This window comes from Rutilus rutilus (assembly GCF_951802725.1).
Source record: "Rutilus rutilus genome assembly, chromosome: 4".
Classification (NCBI taxonomy): domain Eukaryota; kingdom Metazoa; phylum Chordata; class Actinopteri; order Cypriniformes; family Leuciscidae; genus Rutilus; species Rutilus rutilus.
In genome coordinates this window covers 15,369,927-15,394,670 of record NC_140212.1, presented here as the reverse complement: position 1 = coordinate 15,394,670, position 24,744 = coordinate 15,369,927, and the positions used below count along the sequence as shown (strand labels likewise).

Genomic DNA, 24,744 nt, shown 5'->3' with positions numbered 1-24,744 from the left:
AATCAGCTATGACATCCTAGTCCAGAATTAAACTACAGATCAACAAAGACATTGATTTATATTGCACAGAAAAAGTCTATCTTAATAAATGTAAGGTTTATTTCCCTCTCATCTATTTCCTTTCTGTATTTTGTGTAGAGGGTAGCTATCACTGTGCTTCTTTAGCCACCAAGGTGTAATTAACAGTTCCAATAGCCACAATCTGCCACCCTCCACTAACACCAACAGAGTCCTCAGCCTGCTCTACATTAGCACTTGACTTCACAATACTTCAAGACACTTCACGATAGACGCCAGGGCTGGATTCTTCTAGTCTTACAAAAACAAGTCTGACCTCTAGAGATGAACATGGAGAAACAACAAACCATAAACAATGTTATCAACACAAATTATTACACAATACAAAGGACAAACCTCACACTTAAAAACATAAAAACTGGGGTCACGTCACATTGTACAGAATATATTATAGCTGATAAATAAGGTGGGAATTTTTCAAATATGATATGTGGGGTTATGATGTTCAGTTCACACTGGGGTAGGGTTAAGGGTTAAACTTAGGGTTGGTAATGGTATTTGTATTTGGGGTTTCATTTTTGGGGGATTTGGATAAGAGTTGAAGGTTTAGCGTAAGAGTTATTTGGATTTGCGATGGCGGGAGTTTTAGACTTGGGGTTCATTTTAGTGATGGAGGTTTATGGTAAGGGTAGTGTTTATGGTTTAGAGCTGGGGGTTTAGGTTAGAGGTTAGAGACTGGGATAGAGTTGTGGGTTAGTATAAGTGATGGAGGTTTAAGGTCAGAGTCGGAAGTTCATGGCCCCATTTCACAGACAGGGCCTAGACTAAGCCAGGATTAGGCCTTAGTTCAATTAGGGCAAATTAAGTAATTTATATGTTTATTAAAAAAACATTACTGGTGTGCATCCTGAGACAAAACAATGGCACTGACATTTTTAAAGAAATGTCGGTGCAAGTTGATTTCAGTTAAAACACCTCAAACATGCATTTTAGTCTGAGACTAGCTTAAGCCTTGTCTGTAAAACCAGGGGCATATTAGTGATGGAGGGTAATTGTAAGGGTAGGGATTAGTGCGGGAGGTTTAGGGTTGGGGGTCAGATTAGGGTTAGAGTTGGGGGTTGGGAATAGTGATGAATGTTTAGGGTTAGGGGTTCAGATTATTGATGGAGGTTTATGGTAAGAATAAGGATTTGTGTTATAGGTTTAGGTTTGGGAGTAGAGTTAGAAGTTTAAGATTACACCATGTCTACACTGATGCTGCAACGGCTTGAGGCTGCCTACACTGGAAACTTAAAAGTGAATGTTCCAAATCAAATTGTCCTTTTGCCAGAAGCAGAGCAAGCGCATGTAGTATGTCAGAAATCAGGGCATCCGTTTATGGTCTGTAACTCATGGTGCATTGCATTGGAATGTATCCACTGTAGACAGCATCGATTATAATGAGTGTTATTGCCATTTGGTGTAATGTGCCACTTACACGTACCACCCGGTGTAGAACACAGTGTTGGAGGTGATGGTTGGATTAGTGATGGAGGTTTATGGTTTAGTATTGAACTAAGAATCCTAATACTAAGGATTAGGATTAGTATTGAAGGGTTAGGGTTAGAGTTGGGGGTTTGGACTAGTGTTGTGAGGGTTGGGATTAGAGTTAAAGGTCTAGGATTGGGGTTGGGATTGGGATTAGTGTTGGGGGTTAGAGTTATGATTGTAGGTTTGGATTGATAGCTAGGCTGCTACAGAGGCAAATGCTAATGAGAGCATGTGATCCTCTAGAAACATCAGGGTTCAGGAACTGTGAACAGTTGCATCCACGCCTCCTCTGCTGAGATCCTCTCAACATTGGGGGAGAGTGGGGGAGTTCTAAAGTGCTGAGTGGTCCCTCTTGTCCTGGGGCAAATAGGTCAAAGGTCATAGGCCAAAGTTTAGCGATTGAGTAAAGTGTAAGTCTGAGAGTCAGAGAGTCTTAAGAAGGACAGAGAAACAGGAAACAGGGACTATAAATCCTCTACTGGGCAGCTAAATGATTATCAAATGTGCAGACCAACCAGTAAAGGATTCTTTATATTTGTGGATGACCTCTGAACTCTGAATCTCTCCCCCATTCCCCTATGCAACTGATGAGATCTGTTTCTCCTCCGAGTCGCCTTCTGCCTCTGCGTCACCCATCAGTGGCTGCCTCTTCTTTAGCTCTCGCTGGTATTTTGCCATTAGAGAGGCATATATGCAGCCGTATGCTGCGGCAGCTACCATCATAATACACACGATTCCACAGACCACACCAGCGATCACTACTGTACCGATCGCCCTGCGAACACTGACCGGCCGATAACGCTGCTTCACACAGTCTGGTAGCTCCGCCTCCGTACGCACCACTGCACCTTCGGACGATGGAGTGGGTGTCCCACGAAAACATGGTGGAGATCCACCTTTGCTCCCAGCCCCGCCCCCATTCTCATCCTCCAATTGCAGACAGTAGTTGAACATCTCCACAGGAACACCCCTGATGTCACGGCCCCTTAAGTCCTTTGGGAGAGTACACTCAACGGCATCGACATAACCACCTACGACAAAAAGCAATAGAGAAAGAGAAATCAAAAATGTATCTCTCTGAGGTAAACAATAGTAACCTCTAATGAATTTAAATGGTGGCTTCAAGCCCTCCAAAATAGCACCGCACAGCTAGGAGGGTCAGAAGCCTCTTCAATGAGCGTGTGTGTTTGTATGAGAGAAAGAGTGGTATCTGGTGTATAATTAATAAGCCTGACATGCATACAGAAGCTCTGTTCCAAAACCTAGTGATCTGCCACACTGCCTGTATAGGCAGCTGCCTTCTAAGGCAACATGCTAAATGTCATGGAGTGACTAATTTGGAGTGCTCTACATAGGCAGCAACTCCACATGCCACACAAATATAATTCTGTACAGGGTAGTTGACTCGCACTTGATTTTAAAATAGCTTGTAATTGGCATCTCACGAATGGTGCAATAATCCAGTACATATCACACAGTATGCATAAAATACACAGTACAAACAAATTTGGGGTAAAATATAATTTATTTGTTATTTTTTCTGATCTTTTTTTTCTGAATATTTTTAATTACCGAATGATATATAATGTAAAAGTAATGCATTACAAAACTGTATTACTCTCTAACAAGTAACTAATTGTGTTACTTAGTTACTTTTTATGGAAAGTAATGAGTTACGTTACTTTTTCTCATCTGGGCTGGGCTTGCTTGTTTGTTTTTCAAATGGTAAAGCCCTTTCACACCAAAAGTGAAATGAATAAGCCTCGGGCTGAGGGAAATGCAAATTCACACCTGTACAGTAGAGGGCACAGCTCAAACAAACCTTTCCGCTGTGCTGCCATTCTGGATTGCAGAAGAATAGGACACAGGAGAAGAAATTTCACTCTTCAGCAATAAAAACAAAAAATCAAACACAAATGTGATGTTTATCTAAAGCCATTTTTTTTCTTAGTTGTATGGTTGAATTAAATCACCGAAGGTCAGCATTAAAGACATTAGTTTGCGTAATATTCCGAGTTTGCATTTCGTATTCATTTTGAGGAATACTGAACCTGTTTTTCTGCAAGTGACATGAGTAAATGCATTGCTCAAAATTAGTCTAGAACTACAATAACCATCATGTTTACACAGCGCACACAACGCCTTTGCACTTACTCTCTCAACATGGGGACAGGAGAGATGACAGTCAATAAATGGGAGACCAAAGTAACTTGCTTTACTTATTTGAAAAAGTACCTCAGACATTTTCTTGCAAATTTAAAAGTAATGTGTTACTTTACTAGTTACTTGAAAAAAATCATGTTACTTGTAATGCGTTACCCCCCAACACTGTATATAATGTTATTTTTTAACATTTCCCATCCACTATCTTGGATTTTTTTATTAAGTTTGTTGCATCGTGGGATCTCCATTAAAAAACATTCAATGCTGCCTGAATTTGGTCAAAACAAAGTATTTTGGAAGGTACAGTAGTGTAAGTAAGGTCAAGAAAGTATTTTGGTTGCCTTAAATGGCGCATCTGTATGCAGCTCACTAGGTATTGGAACAAAGCAAGAGACTCAGAGCCCACCATGACTGGAGTCTCTTTCTCACACACTAAAAGCTTTGTGACTCAGCCTCTCATGTCTGTTTCAAATCCCCCTCCCTCTCAAAGCTGCTCTGAAACAGAATTAAATGAGTTTCTCTGACTCAGAATAGAAGGATGGATTGAGACAGAGAAAAATAGAAAGTGAGAGGTATGGAGAATAAGAAGCTCTGCTTCACAATTATTGTAGGGGTTTTGCCACATTTCATTGCCAGTGGTAGACAAAAGATAGATAGGAAATTATTAGGGAGAGAGTGGGTACATTTCCTACAATAAGTCTGGAGTACATGCACTTACCATTAGGTTACAGCTCCATCTGTTAAGAGGCTTAATAAACCTCTTTTAAAACAGATCATTCTTTCAATCCTGGTTTATAGCCCTTGTAAAATGCCAATAAACATGCACTTTACATGATTGCACACAATTTTAATGCAATACAGTAATTCGATAATGTTTTAGTAATTCAGATTTTAAATATTAAAAGGTTTAATTATTTATTGAACACTGATACTGCTGTTGTCGCCTCTTTACAGATGCAATAATTCACTGAAGACAGTGATTTTGCCATTGTTAAAAGGCGTTAAGGCAGTCCACTTTGGCCCAATGCCAAAGAACACACCTTACTTATGGTAAAACCCTAGTAACCTACAGCCTCTTGTGGCATATTGCTCAAATGACGTGTTTTTACACCTGCAGAGAATAAAAACACTACGCACACGCAACCCTCACCTCGGTATATTAGCCACTCCATCCAGTGTTTGAAGTCCCTCAGGTTGCAGTCACACTCCCAGGGGTTTATGCCCAGCTCCAGGTGCTGAAGGTTGACGAGAGGCTCAAATGTGGCTCTCTCCAGGGCGTGAAGTCTGTTCCCAGCCAAGGAGAGCCAGGTGAGCCCCTGCAGCTCATCCAGCAGGCCCAGCGGCACAGTGGCCAAGCCGTTCAGAGACAGATCCAGCCTCCGCAGCTGGGTCAGGCCACGAAATAACTCCCGATCCAAAACCGTAAGGCTGTTGTTGCGCAAACTCAAATCGCTCAGGTTACTCAGCTCACGGAACAGTCTGGAAGGCAGGTTGTCCAGATAGTTGTTGGACAGGTCGAGGCTCTCAAAGGTGCTCAGATTGGCAAAGGCCGAGACGGGCAGGGAGGAGAGGCGGTTATTGGCCAGAAAGAGGGTATGTGTGCCCTCCGGGAGAGAAGTGAGAGCGGGCACAGATACTAGACTCCGCCCACTGCAGTTAGCTTCCAGTGAGTTACACACACACTCTGAAGGACAGCCAGCGCATAACTGCAGCAACGTAGCACACACACTCAGCACACCTAGCAGACCTGTGTGAATGAAGAAAAAAAGAGAAGTGTATATCGTCTGAAAGAGTTGACATAGATGTGACAGGTGTTGATTTAGTGCCACTGTGAATCATATGTACTGTATTTAATAAAGGAGACCAGTGCTCAACACAACTGAACCTGTGGCTTCCGCTCCAACCACACTAGTTTAAACTGGAGCTTATGTGAACCTACAAACAAACCTCTAGACATAGCAGTATTTTTGATGCACTCGCTGCAAGTAGCTACTGTCTGTGTCGCAGCACCTTCAGGATGTTTTTGCGCAGGATGTGTTTTGATTATTGCAAGATGTACTCTTAATGGTTCATTTGACCCAAAATGAAAATTCTGTCATCATTTACTCACCTGCATGTCTTTTCAAAACTCTATGATTTTCTTTCTCTTTAGAACACAAAAGAAGTATACTGCATGACCAAAATGCTCCAAAAATTACAACAAATGCACCAAAAAAAAGTCTTTAACCCTCTGGTTCAAAAAAATAAATAATTCATATCACTTGTATGCTAATTCAGTCATTAGTCTTCTGAAACCATACAGTTGCTTTGTGTGAGGAAAATACCCAAATGTACCTTGTTTTTTACTGAAAATCAATGAGACACACATTTGACATGACATCAAACATCTATTAGTTTAATTGAATGTGAGTGTGAACGAGATTTGAGAACGACATTCAACATAAGGGTGAGTAAGTGATGACAGTGTTTCCTGAATGGGATTCTTGAGTTGGCTAAATGTTTCTTCTTGGATGACGTAGCATTCTTGAGATCAGTAAATCATCAATAAAGCATCGGTAAAGAGTTTTTACTCTTTTTTTTATAAGAAAAAAAACCCTGCAATGGTTGGCAGTTAGTGGGTTACAATTGGGTTACTGGACTCTTCCAACCCTGCATAGGTCTATTCCGATAGGGTTAAAGTTAGCAGGATAATAAAATAAATTGGCTTATCAGCTCTTGCCAGGGATGAGAAAATGCTTCCCATATCTTTGTTGTTTGATAATTGTGCATATTTTTGGGCCTATGCAGCCTAAAGAACCTAAAAAGGTTCTCCTACGGCATCAGGCTTTTCCGTTCTTTTTTTATAAGAGTGTATGATGGGAATATAATGTGCCTCAGAGTTAAACAGAGAACGTCCTCTGCTCTGCCATAACGAAGCAAACATTTGCCAACTGTTTGTCTCCTCTCTCTTTTATGCAACACAATGTGGTGGGGGGCAATGTCTCTCTGTGTGTGAGACAATCAGATGCTATCAATGGATATGACGGTTTAAACATTGAGATCCCAGTTGTCTCGTTGAACGTGTGTGTGTGTGTGTGTGTGTGTGTGTGTGTGTGTGTGTGTTTGGCAGTTTAAGTGCAGACAGATGCAGTTACAGCACTCGGAAATCTGATCCTGACCAGCCTCAACACCCTGATCCCTTTGTAATCAGAGACACACACAATCATCACTCGCACGCTCTCTCTCTAATACACACTCACACAATTCTGTGTAATCTCAATAATTAATCCGTCCTTCTAAACTATGTAGTTGTGAATTATTCTAGAATTGCTGTTTTGGCCTGTCAACCTTCAATTTCCAGTATATCCCTTTCTTCTCTCATCCCTTATTCTGTTTGGCTGAGAAAAAATGTGTTCTTTATATGCAACGGACAATGAATGGGGACTTCAGCTTTACAGAAAAGACACAAAAGCACCATAAAAGTAGTTCATACTTACATTCTCTCTGCTCTATATTCTATACTCTATAGTAGTCTGTTTTTATTAAAGCTGTTATTTACTTAAAATATTTTGCTCCAGTGGACAATTTATTTCAACAACCAGGTCGGTCCAATTTATGATTGAATCTTTCAGACAGGTTTTATGTAATGGATCAACATATTAATTGAAAGGATCCAACTCAAGAGAAATAATCATTATGTGATCTCTTAATGAATGCGTCAAGTAGAGCTAGTGCGGATGTCAAGATAATCAGTAAATTATTTAAATTTCAGGCTTTTCTCAAATCCCCACACAAAGCAAGCTTTTGACTTCAGAAGACTTTGAATAGCGTCTTTGATAGTGTCTTTTTGGACCTTCACTTTCATTAAATTGAAAACAGTGGCTAGGATATTCTTTCAAAAAGCATTGTGTTCCCTAAGAAAGTAATACAGAATAAGTATTGGCTTAATATATATATATATATATATATAGCATAGAGATTTTAAGTTTGACTCCGAACCGGCAGCAGGTCCACTATTTTCCACTATACTGTAGTATTTGTGACAATGCAGCAAAACTGTGTGTGTGTGTTGCCCCTGCATTGCTTCATGCAGATCTTTAATCAGACACACACATTAACTAAAGCCATTCTAATCCATCTGTTGCAGGGGCAGCTGGTGATGTACGCCGCACTCTATACCACTATACACACCCACACAGGCACATACGTCAACACATACTGCCTTTCTTTCCACAAACACATTAATAAAACAGAACGCAAACTGATGCATTAGATAATTGATATTCACTATTTGGCAGTGGTGGAATGTAACGAAGTAAAAATACTTCGTTACTTTACTTAAGTACATTTTTCATGTATCTGTACTTTACTTAAGTAGAATCAGTAGTGCATACTTTTGACTTTTACTTCGTTACTTTTTGCAGCAATTATTATACTTTCTACTCCACTACATTTCTACGTTTCGTTACATTTTCGTTACATTTTCTGATCAGTTTTTCCCCTTGCCAAAACAGGGATTGAAAAAAAATCTCCATGTTTTCGGTGCTGATGCGTTCATGTAACATGCAACTGTGGCGCTGCCAATAAAGCTGTCACAAAGAACTGGCAAAAGTAATGATTATGAATATGTAAAATATAACAAGGAGACATTTTAATTGATGCTGACGCGCGATCTTTGCAGTGAACGCGCCAGAGAGAAATGCACATTTCATACGGATTACATGCAGAAAACAGTCTGTTTTCTTTCGTTTTGAATTGTTCTGTTTAAAAGTACACATTTCAAGTTTTCTATATATATATATATATATATATAGGCTATATATATACATCTCAGGTCTGTGAGGCAAGTACAGACCTGAGTTTCGGTTCATGAGTTTCACCAGTTCACGCGCCCGCGCCTCCGTGTCCTGATCTATTTTCTGCTATATTTACTTATTTATTAAATCCATGAAACATGAATGAAATATTGATTAAAATTAAGATACAATTAATACGAAACGAAATTCACTTTAAAGAAGGGCTTTTGAGGTCTCTGTGAACGTTTTAAAGCAGTATTTTAGTGCCGCTTTCAGAGCGCTCACGTGCGTAACGGAGAACTGACACGTCCATAACATTGTTTTTTCCTCATAAATGTGAACGCAAAAATAAAATGAATATGATATGGTCTGTGATATGTTCTTCATCCGGTGGGTATTACTTTTGGTTTGCACAGTGAAATTCACAGAATTACAAAAAAATATTTTGCCACCTAAAAGTTAAAGATTTTTTTTGTGTCACGTCCGTTACGGATTTATATTTCCCTCATATTAAAATATAAAACGCATGTGTCTGTAGTAGACTAGTATTTTTCTAATGTCTGGACTTCTTTATTAAGGGAGTATGGATATATAAACAGTTTCAATTGGTATTTGAGAATTTACATTTCAAGTTTTTACTGCAATTGTCACGACCATAACGCTGGGATTGCCCAATTTTAACGAATTTATCCAGGTCTACGTATTGTATAATGTTAACTTCAAATAAGGGGTGTGTCGCGATTCTGCCTTCTCGCACTCACACCGCGACACAGGTTCGTGGATCCGAGTGTCACGATTTCGGTTTCATATTGCATATTGTTACAGCCCTAATTATTAGAATATAGACATTAAGAGAATAAATTGTTATGAAAGTACTTTTACTTTTAATACTTAAAGTACATTTAAAATCAGGTACTTTTTACTTTTTACTTAAGTAGGGTTTTCACTGTGGTACTTTTACTTTTACTAAAGTAAATATGTCTCTGGTTATTTGTACTTTTACTTAAGTACTGAGATTCAGTACTTCCTCCACCACTGCTATTTGGACAAAGCATTTAAAACCGTATGAATGGAATCGGTACTTAAATCCTCTTAAAACCCAATACCTTCAGAAGAGTGAATGTGTGTGTGTGTGTGTGTGTGTGTGTTAGTTGGGCTCACCTTGACTGTCCAGATTTCCTCTCCTCCTGCGACCGACTGTAGGTGCAGTGCTGAGCTGCATGTCTGCGCTTCTACGACTGCAGCTGCCTCAGATTCGCTGTGGCATCAGCTGGCCCTGATGCCAGCCTCCACAGGCAGCGATACGGGGCCAGTGATGACACTGCAGAGAGAGTTTGAAGGATAGTCAGTTTCTTTTTCTGTACATAACTTGACGCTTAATTGTTTCCTGCCCGTGTTAGCATAGATGACTTGCTGAGCGTGTGAGATGTGTGGTTTGTGTTTTTTTCCCCCAATAAGTATCTGGTGAAACTCAAATAAACCTTGACATGTTGGTAACGGCAGTATCACTGCCATGTCAAAGCTTATTTTTTTAATCGGCTCACTTCCCGTCAAAGTTGATTCCTTCTGTGCGCTCTCTACTCTAGGCTCAATGGAAAACATCTTAAATTAGGAAAGATCAAATTAGCAATTAACTTTTAACACACAAACCTTGCAACATAATGCTTCTCGAATCTATTAGACTAGTTAACATATTCCAGTAGTGTGCGGTGATGGACAATACAGTTACATTTTAACCTACGAGAATGAAAAATCACAAATGAGAGCTCTTGAATATTTAATAGTGTTTTAATTTTATTTCAATATTTTATTATTGAATAATACTATTAATATTTAATATTATTTTCATCAGATGAGATTAAATGGAGGTCAAACGGAGACTTTTGCGTACATCTCGTTTCTCACTTTTTTTAAGTTTCCATGAAATCAGAATTCAGAATATTTCAGTGCTCATGATAAATAATTTAACAGTACACATCATTATTTTTTAAAATTCATGTATACTCATAATCTTTCATCAAAAACATTAACCCCCTCGAAACAACGTCTGTTTTTTTCATGACATGTCTTGGTGGAAGGTGGAGCTTAATATTCTCCACAAACTGGCATTCAGATTTGCCTTTATTTAACCTCCTACGATCCAATCAATTCCCAATGGACGAAATAAACGTTTTTACATTTTTCTCTTTCCAGAAGCGTTTCACTCGGATATAAATCACAATAGGAAAGAAAAGTCTATTGCAACTTCCATTTCATGCCGACTTTAACTACGAAAAGATGTCAACGCGTTTACTCTAGAGTTTCAGAGATCACTAGAAAAGTGATCCCAAAAATGCCTCAAACTGTTCTTAGATTTTTTTAACATACCAAACTCTGAGATCTCAATATGAGCTCAAACATTTCTAATCAAATTCTGTCATCAATGTCCGGGTGTGTGTTGATGAAACGATAATAATTAATTAAATAATAAAAATGAAAACATTTGCAATAAATAATTGTAAAATAAAAACAATAAAGCACTTAATAAAACATCCCTTACCGACATCAAAGAACCGTGAATATGCAAATGTCTTCTTAAATAATTTAAATATTACATGACAAAAAAAGTTTGGGAATCCCTGTTCTATACTCTTACGGTACGTCAGCAATTGCCTCATTTGTTTCAATTTTTATTTCTCATATATAAAAACATAATGTATCAATCAAAACCGTAACTGAAATATCCTTTAAATCTGAGAGTCAGAACTTTCCTCCCGGTGCACAGCCATCTGTAATACATCAGAGCTTACTGTACAGCTCTCCAGGGTACAAAAACCGTAGTAGAACTGGCGCTGCAGACGCGATTTAGTTAATTGAGGTACAGTAATATGACACTGAAACCCTCACAGCACATGACAGAGACGGGAATATTATTATAACGACATACCATTATGTAATACTAGTTGTGTAACGCAATGCTGTGAATGTGTGTGTCTCAGATCATTGAGCACAAGGTTACAAGTTGCTTCTGTTTATGCCAGGCCAGTTTGCTGTAAAATGGCCGCTGCTGTCTTAGACTGTGACACTTCGGCCTTGTCACCTGCCACATCCATCACAGCGTGCGTGAGTGTGTGTCTGTGTGTGCGTATTTGCGCAACGCAACACCAATACACCAGCCTGTCATCTGAAACGGCACAGTGGAAAAATGTGCAGACATTTAGAGGTTATATTGCATGTGTGTGTGTGTGTGTGTGTGTGAGTGAGTGTGTGTGTGTGTGAGTGAGAGTTTCTGAAAACACCTTTTGGAGTTGCTCAACACGTGAATATTTTCAATGCATTACGTTTCCTAGAACATGCAAGTTTGAGGGTGTGAGAATGTGAGTGTGTGTGAAGAGAGGATAATTAGTTGAGGGATGTGTCATTTGACTCCCGAGCATGCAGCACACACACACACACTCACAACACACACACACTCACACGTGATGTAACAGTCTCTCACTTTAGCAGCATCTCTCTCCATGTCCAGTTCAGCACATATTTCACACTTTCTAACCCCACGCCGTACGAACTTCCTGTGAATGCACAAGGTCAACTATGCATGTGTGTGACAGCATATATGTTGTTACTGTGACTTGAAACACATAAGTAAATAGAAACGCCCTTTAGATGTTCACCTCTGAACCAGTCCTGCTGATCCCTTTTCTTTCTTTCTCATGCACACACACACACAGAAGGCGGCAATCAAAGTCAACGGCGGCAAGAACAGAGTGAAGAAACGTTAGAAACAAAGACACGGAGGCCACGGGAATGAATTATTAAGAGCAGAATCACAAACAAAGACACGCTCTCATAAACACTCATTCAAGCAACACACATACAGTATGCGTAAAAAACATACAAATCTCTTACACAAATGCTTTTTTGTCCTACCATAAATGTGTATATATATATATATCTATATATCTATATATATATATATATATCTATATATATATATATATATATATGCAAGTGTTCACAGGATTGCATATTGTAGAGACCATCTCACTCCAACATGCTCAAATACACTCAAAAGCAGCATTCCAGAACATCACCTGTGGTCACACACACATCTTTACATTTCCTTTGTGTCCAAATAAAAAACTGGGCATCACATGCTCTGTAACCCAAAACAACAGGCGAATGTGTCTGTAAAAAAAAAAAAAACATCCCTTGGCAAACATCATGCATAGACATCGTAATCATAATTAAGGCAAATTGTAATGTGTGCTTGTATATGTGTGTTATAGGTTAACAGTGTTTCACTCACCGTCTTTAGATGCTGTCCTTCTCGGCGTCCCCCCCAAGCTCACACACTCTCTCTCTCTCACACACACACACACGGTTGTGGGAGAAATTAGCGAATAGCAGCTCTCGTAACGCTCCAATATGGAAATGAAAATATCCTTCCGCTGCCAAGAGCAACGGCTGCCACAGAAGGAGAGATGGATTGGAGGAAGGAAGGAAAAACGATTAAAATAAAGAAGAGGGAGATGAAGGAGGGGAGTTAAATCCTGCGCAATGCCTTGTTGTAATGCTCAGAGAGAGGAGGACAGAAAGAGAGAGAGAGAGAGAGAGAGAGAGAGAGAGTGAGTGTGTGAGTGAGTGAGAAAGAGAGAGAGGGGAGGAGGAGGCGTGCTCCAGTCTTTCAATTCTCTGTGGTTTCCAGCAAATCGGCTCGCCTCTGTGTTGGTATATTGAGTCCACAGAATGCACTTGTGTGTGTGTGTGTGTGTATGAGTATATGTGTGTGTGTGTGTGTGTGTGTCAGGAGGTCGTCTCTTAAACGCATACTGTCCTCAGGCTAGCCTTTGATGCGCATGTGTGTCTGTGTGAGTAAGTGTGTGTGTTTGTGTGTTGCGTTCTCCATATGTGCATGTGGTGAGGCGTGCAGTGTAAGCGTGTGCCAGCCTTGTCAAAGATAGTAACATTAGTGAGGGATGAGGGGAGTGAGGAGGGGTAGAGAAGACAGCTGATTCTTTCTCTAGATAGATAGATAGATAGATAGATAGATAGATAGATAGATAGATAGATAGATAGATAGATAGATAGATAGATAGATAGATAGATAGATAGATGCAACACTGCTGCTTTTAATGGATGCATGTGAATCTATCTATCTCGGGGGGGGGGGGGGACTCTTATTATTGCTCCCTTGTTATGGATGGATGGATACAATCACATGTTGCCATCACCAGCAGTGATGCATTTTACACCCTGTGATGTCATCAGAGTGCTGACATCATGCAAACAGCTCAGGAATATAATCATAAATGTACTCAGCATTGTTCACGTGGACAAACTGGACCAAATGTCACCCATGTAAACAAACATTTCTGCAATTGCCTGGTGTGCTGAATAATGCATAAAGGCATACAGGCCACACTGCAGCAACAGCACCTCAAAAAAAGCTATTTATAAGAGGAAAAGCATTCTGCGACACCAGAAGCGTTTACCTCCTGTATGTTGTGGGCTGTTGCAACGCACCGTGTACTTCAGAAGGACCTCAGTGCCGCCCACATGCTTTCACATGCCAGACATTGACAAGAAAAAGCACTACAGCTCCATTAAATCCTTACCATGCCATTTCTCTCCTTATCAGAAGCCCTCTATGCTATGAAGAGTGCATGTGGGTGTGTACATACTGTGTGCTGCTCACGTTGAGGACAGTGTCATATTTGGGTGGTGAGTCTTCAAGGTGTCGATAGGGGCTGTGCTGACATCATGTTACCTAAGCAACAGAGAGAGAGAGAGAGAGAGAGAGGTGGGGGAATTGAGAGGGTGTTTTTTTGACTCACTGTTAGCGTATGCTCTTCGTGATAATCTGCCATGTAAAGACCCTGCTGCTCTGTTTGCCATCGCACACACACACACTGCAGTTCAGTCCTATCAGATTCAAATAGATATTAACCACATTAGCATAATTTAGAATATCATTTAGAATTTGAAATGCATATTAAGCTGAGCATAAAACCATATAGCAGAATCTACTGCACAGATCAGTGAGCTAGTTAAAACTATACATGAAGTACAGTGTACTCACACACACTCAGCTTATTTCTACATCAACATTAAGCTTATTATGACCAGAAGAATCTCATTCTTAATTAACAAGGTTGTTTTACATACTTGAAATAGCAACATGTGATTGGATCCTACCATCCATCCATCCCTCCATCCATCCATCCATAACAAGAAAGCAAGAATAAGGGCAAGAATTAATATAATTCATAATATTAATGCATTCGATCCGATTCAACTGTAGTATAAAAGGTAAGTGTTATGTGAATGCTTGGCTAAAGAGATGCGTCTTTAATCTAGTTTTAAACTGGGAGAGCGAGTCTGAGCCTCGAACAATATCAGGAAGACTATTCCAGAGTTTAGGAGCTAAATGTGAAAACGCCCTCCCTCCTTTAGTGGACTTAGATATCCTAGGAATGACCAGAAGCCTCGAATTTAGTGATCTTAAAGAGCGCGATGGATTGTAGGGCGCTAGAAGATCCGTTAAATACACTGGAGCTAAGCCGTTTAGGGCTTTATAGGTCAGTAGTAATACTTTGTAATTGATACGGAACTTAATAGGTAACCAATGTAGAGATGATAGAATTGGTGTTATATGATCATATTTTCTTGACCTAGTAAGAACTCTAGCAGCTGCATTTTGGACTAACTGTAGCTTGTTTATTGAGGATGCAGGACAACCAGCTAACAAAGCATTACAGTAATCTAGTCTCGAGGTCATGAATGCATGAACTAACTTTTCTGCATCAGAAATAGATAGCATGTTACGTAGCTTAGCAATGTTTCTAAGGTGGAAAAAGGCTGTTCTTGTAACATATGAAATATGATTTTCGAAAGACAAGTTGCGGTCTAGTATAACACACAGGTCTTTTACTGTAGTGGATAAAGTAACAGGACATCCTTCTAAATTAAAGTTGTATTGTAAGAGGTTTTGTGGGCAGTTTTTTTGGACCAATAAGTAATACCTCGTAAATTACACGTCATCCAGTATTTTATATCTTTAACACACTCTGTCAATTTAGATAATTTAGTGTTTCCATCTGGTCGTGATGAAATATATAACTGAGTGTGATCAGCATAACAGTGGAAATTAATTCCATGTTTTCTTATAATATTACCAAGTGGCAGCATATATATTGAGAATAGCAGAGGGCCTAACACGGATCCTTGCGGCACTCCATAGTTTACTGACATTATCTTCGATTTTTCCCCATTTAAACCATCTAAACCAGCTTAATGCCTGTCCATGAACACCAGTGTAGTTTTGTAGTCGATCTAAGAGTATTGTGTGATCTATAGTGTCGAACGCGGCGCTAAGATCGAGTAAAACTAGTATTGAGATACAGCCTTGGTCAGAAGCTAAAAGTAAATCATTTGTAATTTTTACGAGCGCAGTTTCTGTGCAATGATGCGGCCTGAATCCTGACTGAAATTTTTCATAGATATCATTTTCTTGCAAGAAAGAGCACAATTGAGCGGACACAACTTTTTCTAGTATTTTAGACATAAATGGAAGATTTGAAATGGGTCTATAATTTGCTAGGTTATTATGATCTAATTGTGGTTTCTTAATGAGAGGTTTTATAACTGCCAACTTGAATATTCTTGGAACATGACCTAAAGATAAAGACGAGTTAATAATATTGAGAAGAGGCTCTTCCCCTACACGTAACACTTCTTTCAGTAGTTTAGTGGGTATTGGATCTAATAAACATGTTGTTGGTTTTTAGATGCAATGATACGTTTATTTAGCTCTTCCTGTCCTATAGTTGTAAAGCGCTGTACTTGTTCTTGAGGGGCGATAATTGAGGCTGAATCATAAGACACCATTAAAGATTGTACATTTACAATTGTGTTTCTGATGCTTTCTATTTTCTCAGTGAAGAAATTCATAAAATCATTACTACTAAACTGTAACAGAATATTTTGCTCAGGTGACATCTGTTTATTTGTTAGTCTAGCCACGGTGTTAAATAAAAACCTTGGATTATTTTGGTTATTTTCTATTAGTTTGCGGAGATGCTCAGCCCTGGCTGCTTTTAGGGCCTTTTTATAATGTGACATACTGTCTTTCCACGCGATTCTAAAGACCTCTAAATTAGTTTGTTTCCATTTACGCTCTAAATTACGAGTTTCTATGACATCACAAAGATTCATCCATCCATCCATCCATCTTTCTATTTTTGGAGGTCTGATGGTGTAGCCTATTCATGAAAAGGGCCACATACATGTTACACATTCTCTTTTTCTCTCTGTCTTTACCCATCAAGCTGTAAAATCTGTTTATTTTAAGTAGGACTGATTGCCATATTGTCGCTCTAAGCTTTTGGTTGAGGTTTCATGCTGTATCACATCATTGTGTTTGTTTTTTGTGTGTGGGATGTTTGTGTGGAAAAGAGAATGACGGAAGCTCAGAAAACTGGGTATTTACTGAATTATCTGCTCTGCTGGAGTCACATGTCTTCCGTCATTCACACTTCTAACTGTGCTGAGAACCGTCTGTGAGCTCGCTCGTCACTATTTTGGGTAATCTTCATTGCAGGGTTGTCCAAATCTTTAGGATGCTGGAGGAGACATGGTGACTGTAATCTTCCAGTATTATTACAGTATGTCTGCTAGGTCTAGAGCTTTATAATACACATCTACTCATTCAAGAGATTGTCTGCCCTCCACTAGCCATCTTCCCTGCCCCGAGCAGCTATTACCAACACTGCCTTCCACTCGCTGCCACTCTATTAATTAGCTTCTGTATGATAGATGCTTCTCTCTCTCTCTCTCTCTCTCTCTCTCTCTCTCTCTCTCTCTCTCTCTCTCTCTCTCATTGAAGTTAAAAAAGATTTTCAATCAAACGAACAATTTACTGCAGTTTAATCAGACCCGTCAGCTCACAGTAAATTCTAACTGTCCTACTAATTACACAGGGCCATTAAACAACAAAACCTTGTTCTGTAAAATGCAGCAGTTTATGGGGGAAGTGGATGTACAGATTGAGTTATTAGGTATCAGCGTTGATATATGAGGTAATGGGTTTAAGGTAGTAAACTGATGAGGTATCAGGTTTGAGGGAGATAGCTGGTTTAATATGAGGTATCAGAACTGAGGCACGGGATATCAGCACATTTTGCATTTTTAAGCTTGTGAGAGTGCATGGACACCCACTGATGCATGCTGGGATTATATATTTGCAAGTCGAACGGAATTGGGTCTTCAGCAAAAAAGAGATGTTATAATACTATTAGAATACGAAAACAATTTTCTTATCATTTTCTCTGTGTTTCTTTCCTGCATAGCCATAGGTGTACAGATGTCTCTTGAGATGTTGGAAAAAAGGCTTTGGTCCGTAGCCACTCAGGTACTAAAACTAATATATACTGCAATTATACAATTATACTGTGTACAAAGTATTAATACATTTATGATTAATATAAATATAATTAATAAAAAATAAATATATATATACAGTGAGGAAAATACTGTAAGTATTTGAACACCCTGCTATTTTGCAAGTTCTCCCACTTGGAAATCATGGAGGGGTCTGAAATTGTCATCGTAGGTGCATGTCCACTGTGAGAGACATAATCTAAAAAAAAAAAAAATCCAGAAATCACAATATATGATTTTTTTACTATTTATTTGTATGATACAGCTGCAAATAATTATTTGAACACCTGTCTATCAGCTAGAATTCTGACCCTCAAAGACCTGTTAGTCTGCCCTTAAAATGTCCACCTCCACTCCATTTATTATCCTAAATTAGATGCACCTGTTTGAGGTCGTTAGCTGCATAAAGACACCTGTCCATCCCATACAATCAGTAAGAATCCAACTACTAACATGGCCAAGACCAAAGAGCTGTCCAAAGACACTAGAGACAAAATTGTACACCTCCACAAGGCTGGAAAGGGCTATGGGGAAATTGCCAAGCAGCTTGGTGAAAAAAGGTCCACTGTTGGAGCAATCATTAGAAAATGGAAGAAGCTAAACATGCCTCCTTCCCGCAGTTAGAGCATTGAAGATGGGTCGAGGCTGGGTCTTCCAACATCACAATGACCCGAAGCACAAAGCCAGGATAACCAAGGAGTGGCTCTATAAGAAGCATATCAAGGTTCTGGCGTGGCCTAGCCAGTCTCCAGACCTAAACCCAATAGAGAATCTTTGGAGGGAGCTCAAACTCCGTGTTTCTCAGCGACAGCCCAGAAACCGGACTGATCTAGAGAAGATCTGTGTGGAGGAGTGGGCCAAAATCCCTCCTGCAGTGTGTGCAAACCTGGTGAAAAACTACAGGAAACGTTTGACCTCTGTAATTGCAAACAAAGGCTACTGTACCAAATATTAACATTGATTTTCTCAGGTGTTCAAATACTTATTTGCAGCTGTATCATACAAATAAATAGTTAAAAAATCATACATTGTGATTTCTGGATTTTTTTTTTTTAGATTATGTCTCTCACAGTGGACATGCATCTACGATGACAATTTCAGACCCCTCCATGATTTCTAAGTGGGAGAACTTGCTAAATAGCAGGGTGTTCAAATACTTATTTTCCTCACTGTGTGTATATATATATATATATATATATATATATAATTATTATATATTTTTTCAAATATATAAATTATATATTTATTTTATATTATATTATATAACAAATGTCAACAGGATGTCTCTCTCCACAAGGATATGTACACCAGCATGTGTGCGATACTGCCCGGATGGGTCTTATCTGTTTAAACATTGTGCATTTGATGGGAAGTGAAAACAAACACAATAATGTTAGTGGTGACACTCCTAGCACAGGCTTTTGTTTGATATTTATAATACAAAGAGAAGATGTTACGTGTTGAGAGAGGAGTGGAAGAGTCCAGGAGGCATTCGAAAAGAATAAGGAGAGGGGGTGATATCACTCTCTACATCCTCCTCAGGGAGAACACTCTCCCTTTTTTCTAGTACCCCTGGGATTTTCAATGCCTGAACGCTCTTCCACCTCAGCTGGCACATTACCACCGAGTCTGTGTTCACTCCTGACTGCAATATTAACTAATGCCACCACAGTGATTATTCTTACTGTTAAATGTTTGAAATGTTCAAATGCAAATCCATTAAGTAAATCTTAAAGGATCAATAACAGTGCAGAATAATGATTAACAACAGTGCAGAACATGACACACTGTAAGAAGAAATATGCATGCTGTTAGAAAGAGACCGGCATGTCTGTTTGTAAATTGTGCAAGGTTATATTCCGCCATAGTTTTACTGTACGTGAGACACAAACACAAGCTCAGTTTGTCACAAGAGCACACGTGCATCATTACTTGCGAAGCAAAGTTTAAATTTAAAGATAAAATATTATGAGAAAATATGCAAAGAAGTCTCTTATGCTTACCAGGGCTGCATATTTGATCAAAAATAAATATTGTGAAATATCATTACAATTAAAACATTTTTTTTTTTTTTGTAATAAAAGGAATTTATTTTTGTGATGACAAAGCTGAATTTATTTAACTTTTTTAACTGATTAATTCATTATCAATGTTAAATACAATGTGCTGCTTAATATTTTTGTTGAAATCATGATACATAATCCTTGTTGAAAAAAAGTATTAATTTCTTTCAACAGTAGTGTATATTAAAAATATATTGATCCGAAAACTCTTAGGGCCCTATTTTGACGATCTGAAACGCAAGTATCAAGCGTGAAACGCAAGTAACTTTGTGGGCGGGTCTTGGGCGCTGTTGCTATTATACCAGCGGGATAAATGACTCTTGCACCCGACGCAAATCTAAAATGGGTTGGTCTGAAGTAGCTATTATTCATAGGTGTGGTTTGGGCGTAACGTTAAATAAACCAATCAGAGCGACATCTCACATTCCCTTTAAGAGCAGGCGCGCTTGTTCCATGGCGGATTGCTATTATAACGGCGGATTTGCCAGGCGCACGCCAGGAGCGGTTCACATCCGAGGAGACCGACGTTCTCGTCAGGGCCGTAAAAGACAGAGAAGTGACATTGTATGGGGATGGGAGAAACCCACCCAAATTAGCTTCGGTTAAACAGGCGTATACAAATTTGGGTAAATGTGTAAGCTAGATTTATGCCTATTTTTTCACATCTTCATGGACCCAACAATGATTTCCCTCGTGTGTTAATATTTTTCCTTGTAATAATGTATGGTTTTCTAAAAATGAGAACTGATGCGTCTGTGTGTAGATGAGATAAGCAAAGTGCATGCGCCGCTGACTTTAGACTAAGTTTTTCCTGGTCAATGGTGGAATTGTTTTCTAAACCTGCAAAATATCACCAGGGAACGTTTGCGCCGGAACACGCCTCCTCTTTGCGCTGAACCGCCCCCGGGAGTGCAAATGCATTTCCTAGTTTACCGACGTGCGTCTGTGGAGGGAAAAGTCCGCGGTGCGCGGGTGCAAAATAGGAATGATACATGCGTCGGTGCACAAAGTCAGTTGCGCTGGGTGCAAGATAGGGCCCTTAATGTCATTATTAAGTAAATTTGTTTTACAGGAAAACAATAGTCTCTCAGTAGGCCACTCAAATGCTTCAATTGAGATAAGATCAATTAGATACGGATGAATCAAAATTAAATTGAGACATGGTCTATGGATCTTTAACAGTAGCTGTTGTAAATATTTAGAGGTCCTTATGAGAGGATTGTTTTCCTGTCCCTATTTTCATCTGATACATGGCTAGAGTAAACGCACACAGGAGCCTGCACAGATCATGTGATGGCTCAAAGGCAGGACAGCAGTGTTATAAGCAAGAGTTTAGTTTAAAGCTATCAGTCCTGAAATGTTTTTTTTTTCTCCTTTTTTCACTACTGCTGCATATTATCTGGATGGACACCAGGCGAATGACACAGATGTATGTACTCACTACAAACAAGAGAATTTACACAATACTATGCAAAACGTAATGCTCAGTTTCTCTGTCTTTGTCGATGTCTGTTTATCACAGTGTTCTGGTGTAGAGGGGGTTTGTCCTCTAAGCTGTACTGATAATGCGGTGAGTATTATACAATAGCCTATAGTATTTATAATGCAAGTGGTCGGTATCTAGAGCATTTGTGGACATATCGGTGAAAATATGTATCACCATTCCTCCATCAAACTAATTCAATGTGACAAAATGCTTTTTCTTTATTGTGTTTACAGGACGTCAACTGCTACGTCATTGACAGTAATGGCTTCATCATCATCTCTAAGGACAGGACTGATGTAAGAGCACTTAAAGTGACAGGATAAGGTCAACACAAAATGCCATTTGCAACCCACTAAACATCTGTAATGATGCAAAAATAGGCATTTCCGAGTGAAACTGAATATTAACACGTAGGGAAAGATGTCATTTTATCCACTGTTAAGGGATTGGACTGTGAAAAGTGTCCGGTACACACCAGAATGAAGCCAGACCTGAAAGTTCAATACTGACTACTATTTACATGCTATTACATTTAAGAAATTAATATACATGAACGGTTATAAGGATTATATATATATAAAATGTAAAAAAAATTCAACAACATGGAAAAATATAGATGATATTAAAGGCCTCTTTACTGTGTGTGTGTGTGTGTGTGTGTGTGTGTGTGTGTGTGTGTGTGTGTGTGCCCTTGTTTATATTACATTGTGGGGACCAAATGTCCCCATAAGAATAGTAAAACCTGAGATCACCTACATTGTGGGGACCAGCCAGCGGTCCCCACTTTTCAAAAGGCTTATAAATCACACAGGATGAGTTGTTTTGAGAAAGTAAAAATGCAGAATGCTTCCTGTGATGGGTAGGTTTAGGGGTAGGGTTAGTGTAAGGGGACAGAATATACAGTTTGTACGGTATAAAAACCATTACGTCTATGGAGAGTCCCCACAAAGATAGTGAACCAGACATGTGTGTGTGTGTGTGTGTGTGTGTGTGTGTGTGTGTGTGTGTGTGTGTGTGTGTGTGTGTGTGTGTGTGTGTGTGTGTGTGTGTGTTGTAGTGTAAATCACTGGAAATTTGTCACATTCTGGTTCACGAATATCTGAGTACAGGAACAGAAGAAAGTGACAACAAAACCAAACTGAACATAACTGTTAGAAAGATGGGGAAATGACACGCAGTAAAAAAATATTTCGCCGTTTAAATGGTTCCATTGAAAGCAGGTCACAGTAAAAAAAAAAAAAAAAAAATCAATGAAGTCATGAAATAAAACGGTTCTAAAATAAGGACATTGTGCTGTGAATAACACAGATTAAAAAAAGCTCTGTTTACCACTGACTCAGCATAGGAAAGTGACTGTGAAAATGAATAAATAAATAAATAAATGCATGAGGTGTTTTCCATCATTAGTAGAGATCCTATGAGAGAGAGAGAGAGAGAGAGAGAGAGAGAGAGAGAGAGAGAGAGAGAGAGAGAGAGAGAGAGAGAGAGAGAAAGAGAACAGTGCATCATCAGGGTAAATATAGAGAAGGGGAGGGATAACAGAGGTAATCTGAATAATTCAGCGTGCTGGTGCGGTAAACGCTGACTCTGATGTTGGGCTGCAGCCTTACAGGGCCCAAATGACGTTTAAAATTTTATTTCAGTGCTTTATCAAACAGTTAAGTCAAGATGTATGTGGCGTTAAAGCTAATACAGACGCATTCATTCTGAACTGTCATTGTTCCTATCGTGAACGAGAAAGAGATCCTGGTGAAATAAATAATAAATAACAATGTCTTGAAGTCTCTCTATGTCTCTCTATTCTCTGTATCTGTAGGTTGGCAGGTTTCTGGGGGAAATCGATGGGTCGGTAATGTCACAGCTCTTGAGAATGGGCATGTTTAAAAGGTTAGAGAACTTTCTTTTGCTACGAAACACTTAGCCGCTTTTCCACCGTCAGGCCGAACGGTTCTAAGAACAGTAAGGAACGGTTCCGGTTATATTTCCACTTGAGATTGGTTCAGCACGACATGATTACAAACTGGAATTCTAAGAAAGAATTCTTAATTTATTATCAATGTTGAAAACAGTTGTGCTGCTTAATATTTTTTGTGGAAACCATGATACTGGTAGAGCTGTGCGTGTAGTGACGTCGCCACTCAGCCTGTTGCCTGGCTGCCAGTTTCCTGTAGCTGGCCAATCACATTATTAGTTAATAATAAAATTAAAATAAATATCTGATCATCCTCTCTAACACGGTCACTATTTACGTGTCATATCATGCAAATTCTTGCGCTACCAAGGCAGCGATGGAAAAGTGGCTAATGGTTCCATGAAGAACTTTTAACATTCATGGAACCTTACAATTGCAACCTTACAAGCTCTTTATATTTGTTTTAAATGGTTATGATCTTCACACTAGGAAAAATGGTTAATTAAAAGAACCTTTCAGTGAACCATTTTTCCTAGTGTGAAGATCATAAACATAAAAAATTAAAAATAAACTTTATTTTTTAAATGTGCATTTAAATGTGTAAATGTGATGTAATGCATTAAGGTGTGTGTGTGTTTTCCACAGAGTGTTACTGTATGACTATCAGGGCATGTGTAAGGCGAATACTCACTCTTCTAGCGGCGCTCGACCCCTGCTAAGTGTAAGCATTCTGCTGTCTGTTTTAATAACGTCTACCAGAACACAACAGTCAGATGCTATCAGTGTTACATACATTACATTGCTGCTCTTGCAATCCATTGTGGTATGACTTTATGAGTGGAGGTCACAGGTCAGGGCTGATCTAGAAAAAAAGACTTGGCCTTCACACCATGATCGCAAAGATGGTGTCGAGAAAAAAAAGACGAGATACGTGTCATGAGCTCTTGCGCAGAAATTCTCAGTGTAACTGAAATTAAAGGATGCCATCTTGATTCTTTTATTCTCTTTTTCCCCTCGTTCTGCTTTTCTTTCTTCCCTCAGCCCTTTTATAATCTCCTGGCAGCACTGAAATGGCTCCTATCGAACTTCTTGCTGTAAGTGTGGCTGTTTTTCTGCTCTTTACGACATCAGTGACTCAGTTCATCGCTTGTAAAATCAGGCGTTTTTTTCTCCGCCAGGTTTTTACTGGACTTCAACATCTACGGTCTATGGCATTCCGATCACTTTGTGGAGGGTATGTGTAAAGTAAACTAGATATAAATACTGCATTCATTTGTGTTACTCACCTGTTTGTATGGCCGTTCCTGTGTCTTCATTCATCTTCACCTTCATCATTTGCCCTTTTATTTCTTTAATTCTGTAACCTTCCTTCATCTT

The 24,744-nt window shown here is 39.1% G+C and overlaps 2 protein-coding genes across 4 annotated transcripts in view; one reads left to right on the top strand and one right to left on the bottom strand.

Moving 5' to 3' along the window:
* cacna2d4a (calcium channel, voltage-dependent, alpha 2/delta subunit 4a) overlaps positions 1–24,744 on the top strand; it is a 45,733-nt gene that overhangs the window by 14,774 nt on the left and 6,215 nt on the right. For both annotated transcript variants that reach the window (XR_014626982.1, XM_084406245.1), the window contains exons 28-35: positions 17,816–17,877; positions 21,384–21,398; positions 21,492–21,539; positions 21,689–21,751; positions 23,272–23,342; positions 24,013–24,088; positions 24,409–24,461; positions 24,546–24,601. Coding sequence is in view for 1 of the 2 variants with exons in the window: in XM_084406245.1 (XP_084262371.1) it covers positions 17,816–17,877; positions 21,384–21,398; positions 21,492–21,539; positions 21,689–21,751; positions 23,272–23,342; positions 24,013–24,088; positions 24,409–24,461; positions 24,546–24,601 (444 nt within the window). In the remaining variant the exon portion in view is untranslated. The remainder of the gene's footprint in view (positions 1–17,815; positions 17,878–21,383; positions 21,399–21,491; positions 21,540–21,688; positions 21,752–23,271; positions 23,343–24,012; positions 24,089–24,408; positions 24,462–24,545; positions 24,602–24,744) is intronic.
* On the bottom strand, positions 599–24,727 carry lrtm2a (leucine-rich repeats and transmembrane domains 2a). Of its 2 annotated transcripts, XM_084406251.1 has the most exons (5): positions 24,654–24,727; positions 14,150–14,235; positions 9,648–9,807; positions 4,862–5,458; positions 599–2,579 (listed from the first exon to the last, which is right to left on the bottom strand). In XM_084406251.1, the coding sequence occupies exons 3-5, from the start codon at positions 9,706–9,708 to the stop codon at positions 2,125–2,127; spliced, it is 1,113 nt and encodes a 370-aa protein (XP_084262377.1). In that variant the 5' UTR covers positions 9,709–9,807; positions 14,150–14,235; positions 24,654–24,727; the 3' UTR covers positions 599–2,124. The 2 variants fall into 2 exon arrangements, with proteins under 2 accessions (XP_084262377.1, XP_084262376.1); XM_084406250.1 differs by lacking the exons at positions 14,150–14,235; positions 24,654–24,727 and adding an exon at positions 12,775–13,228.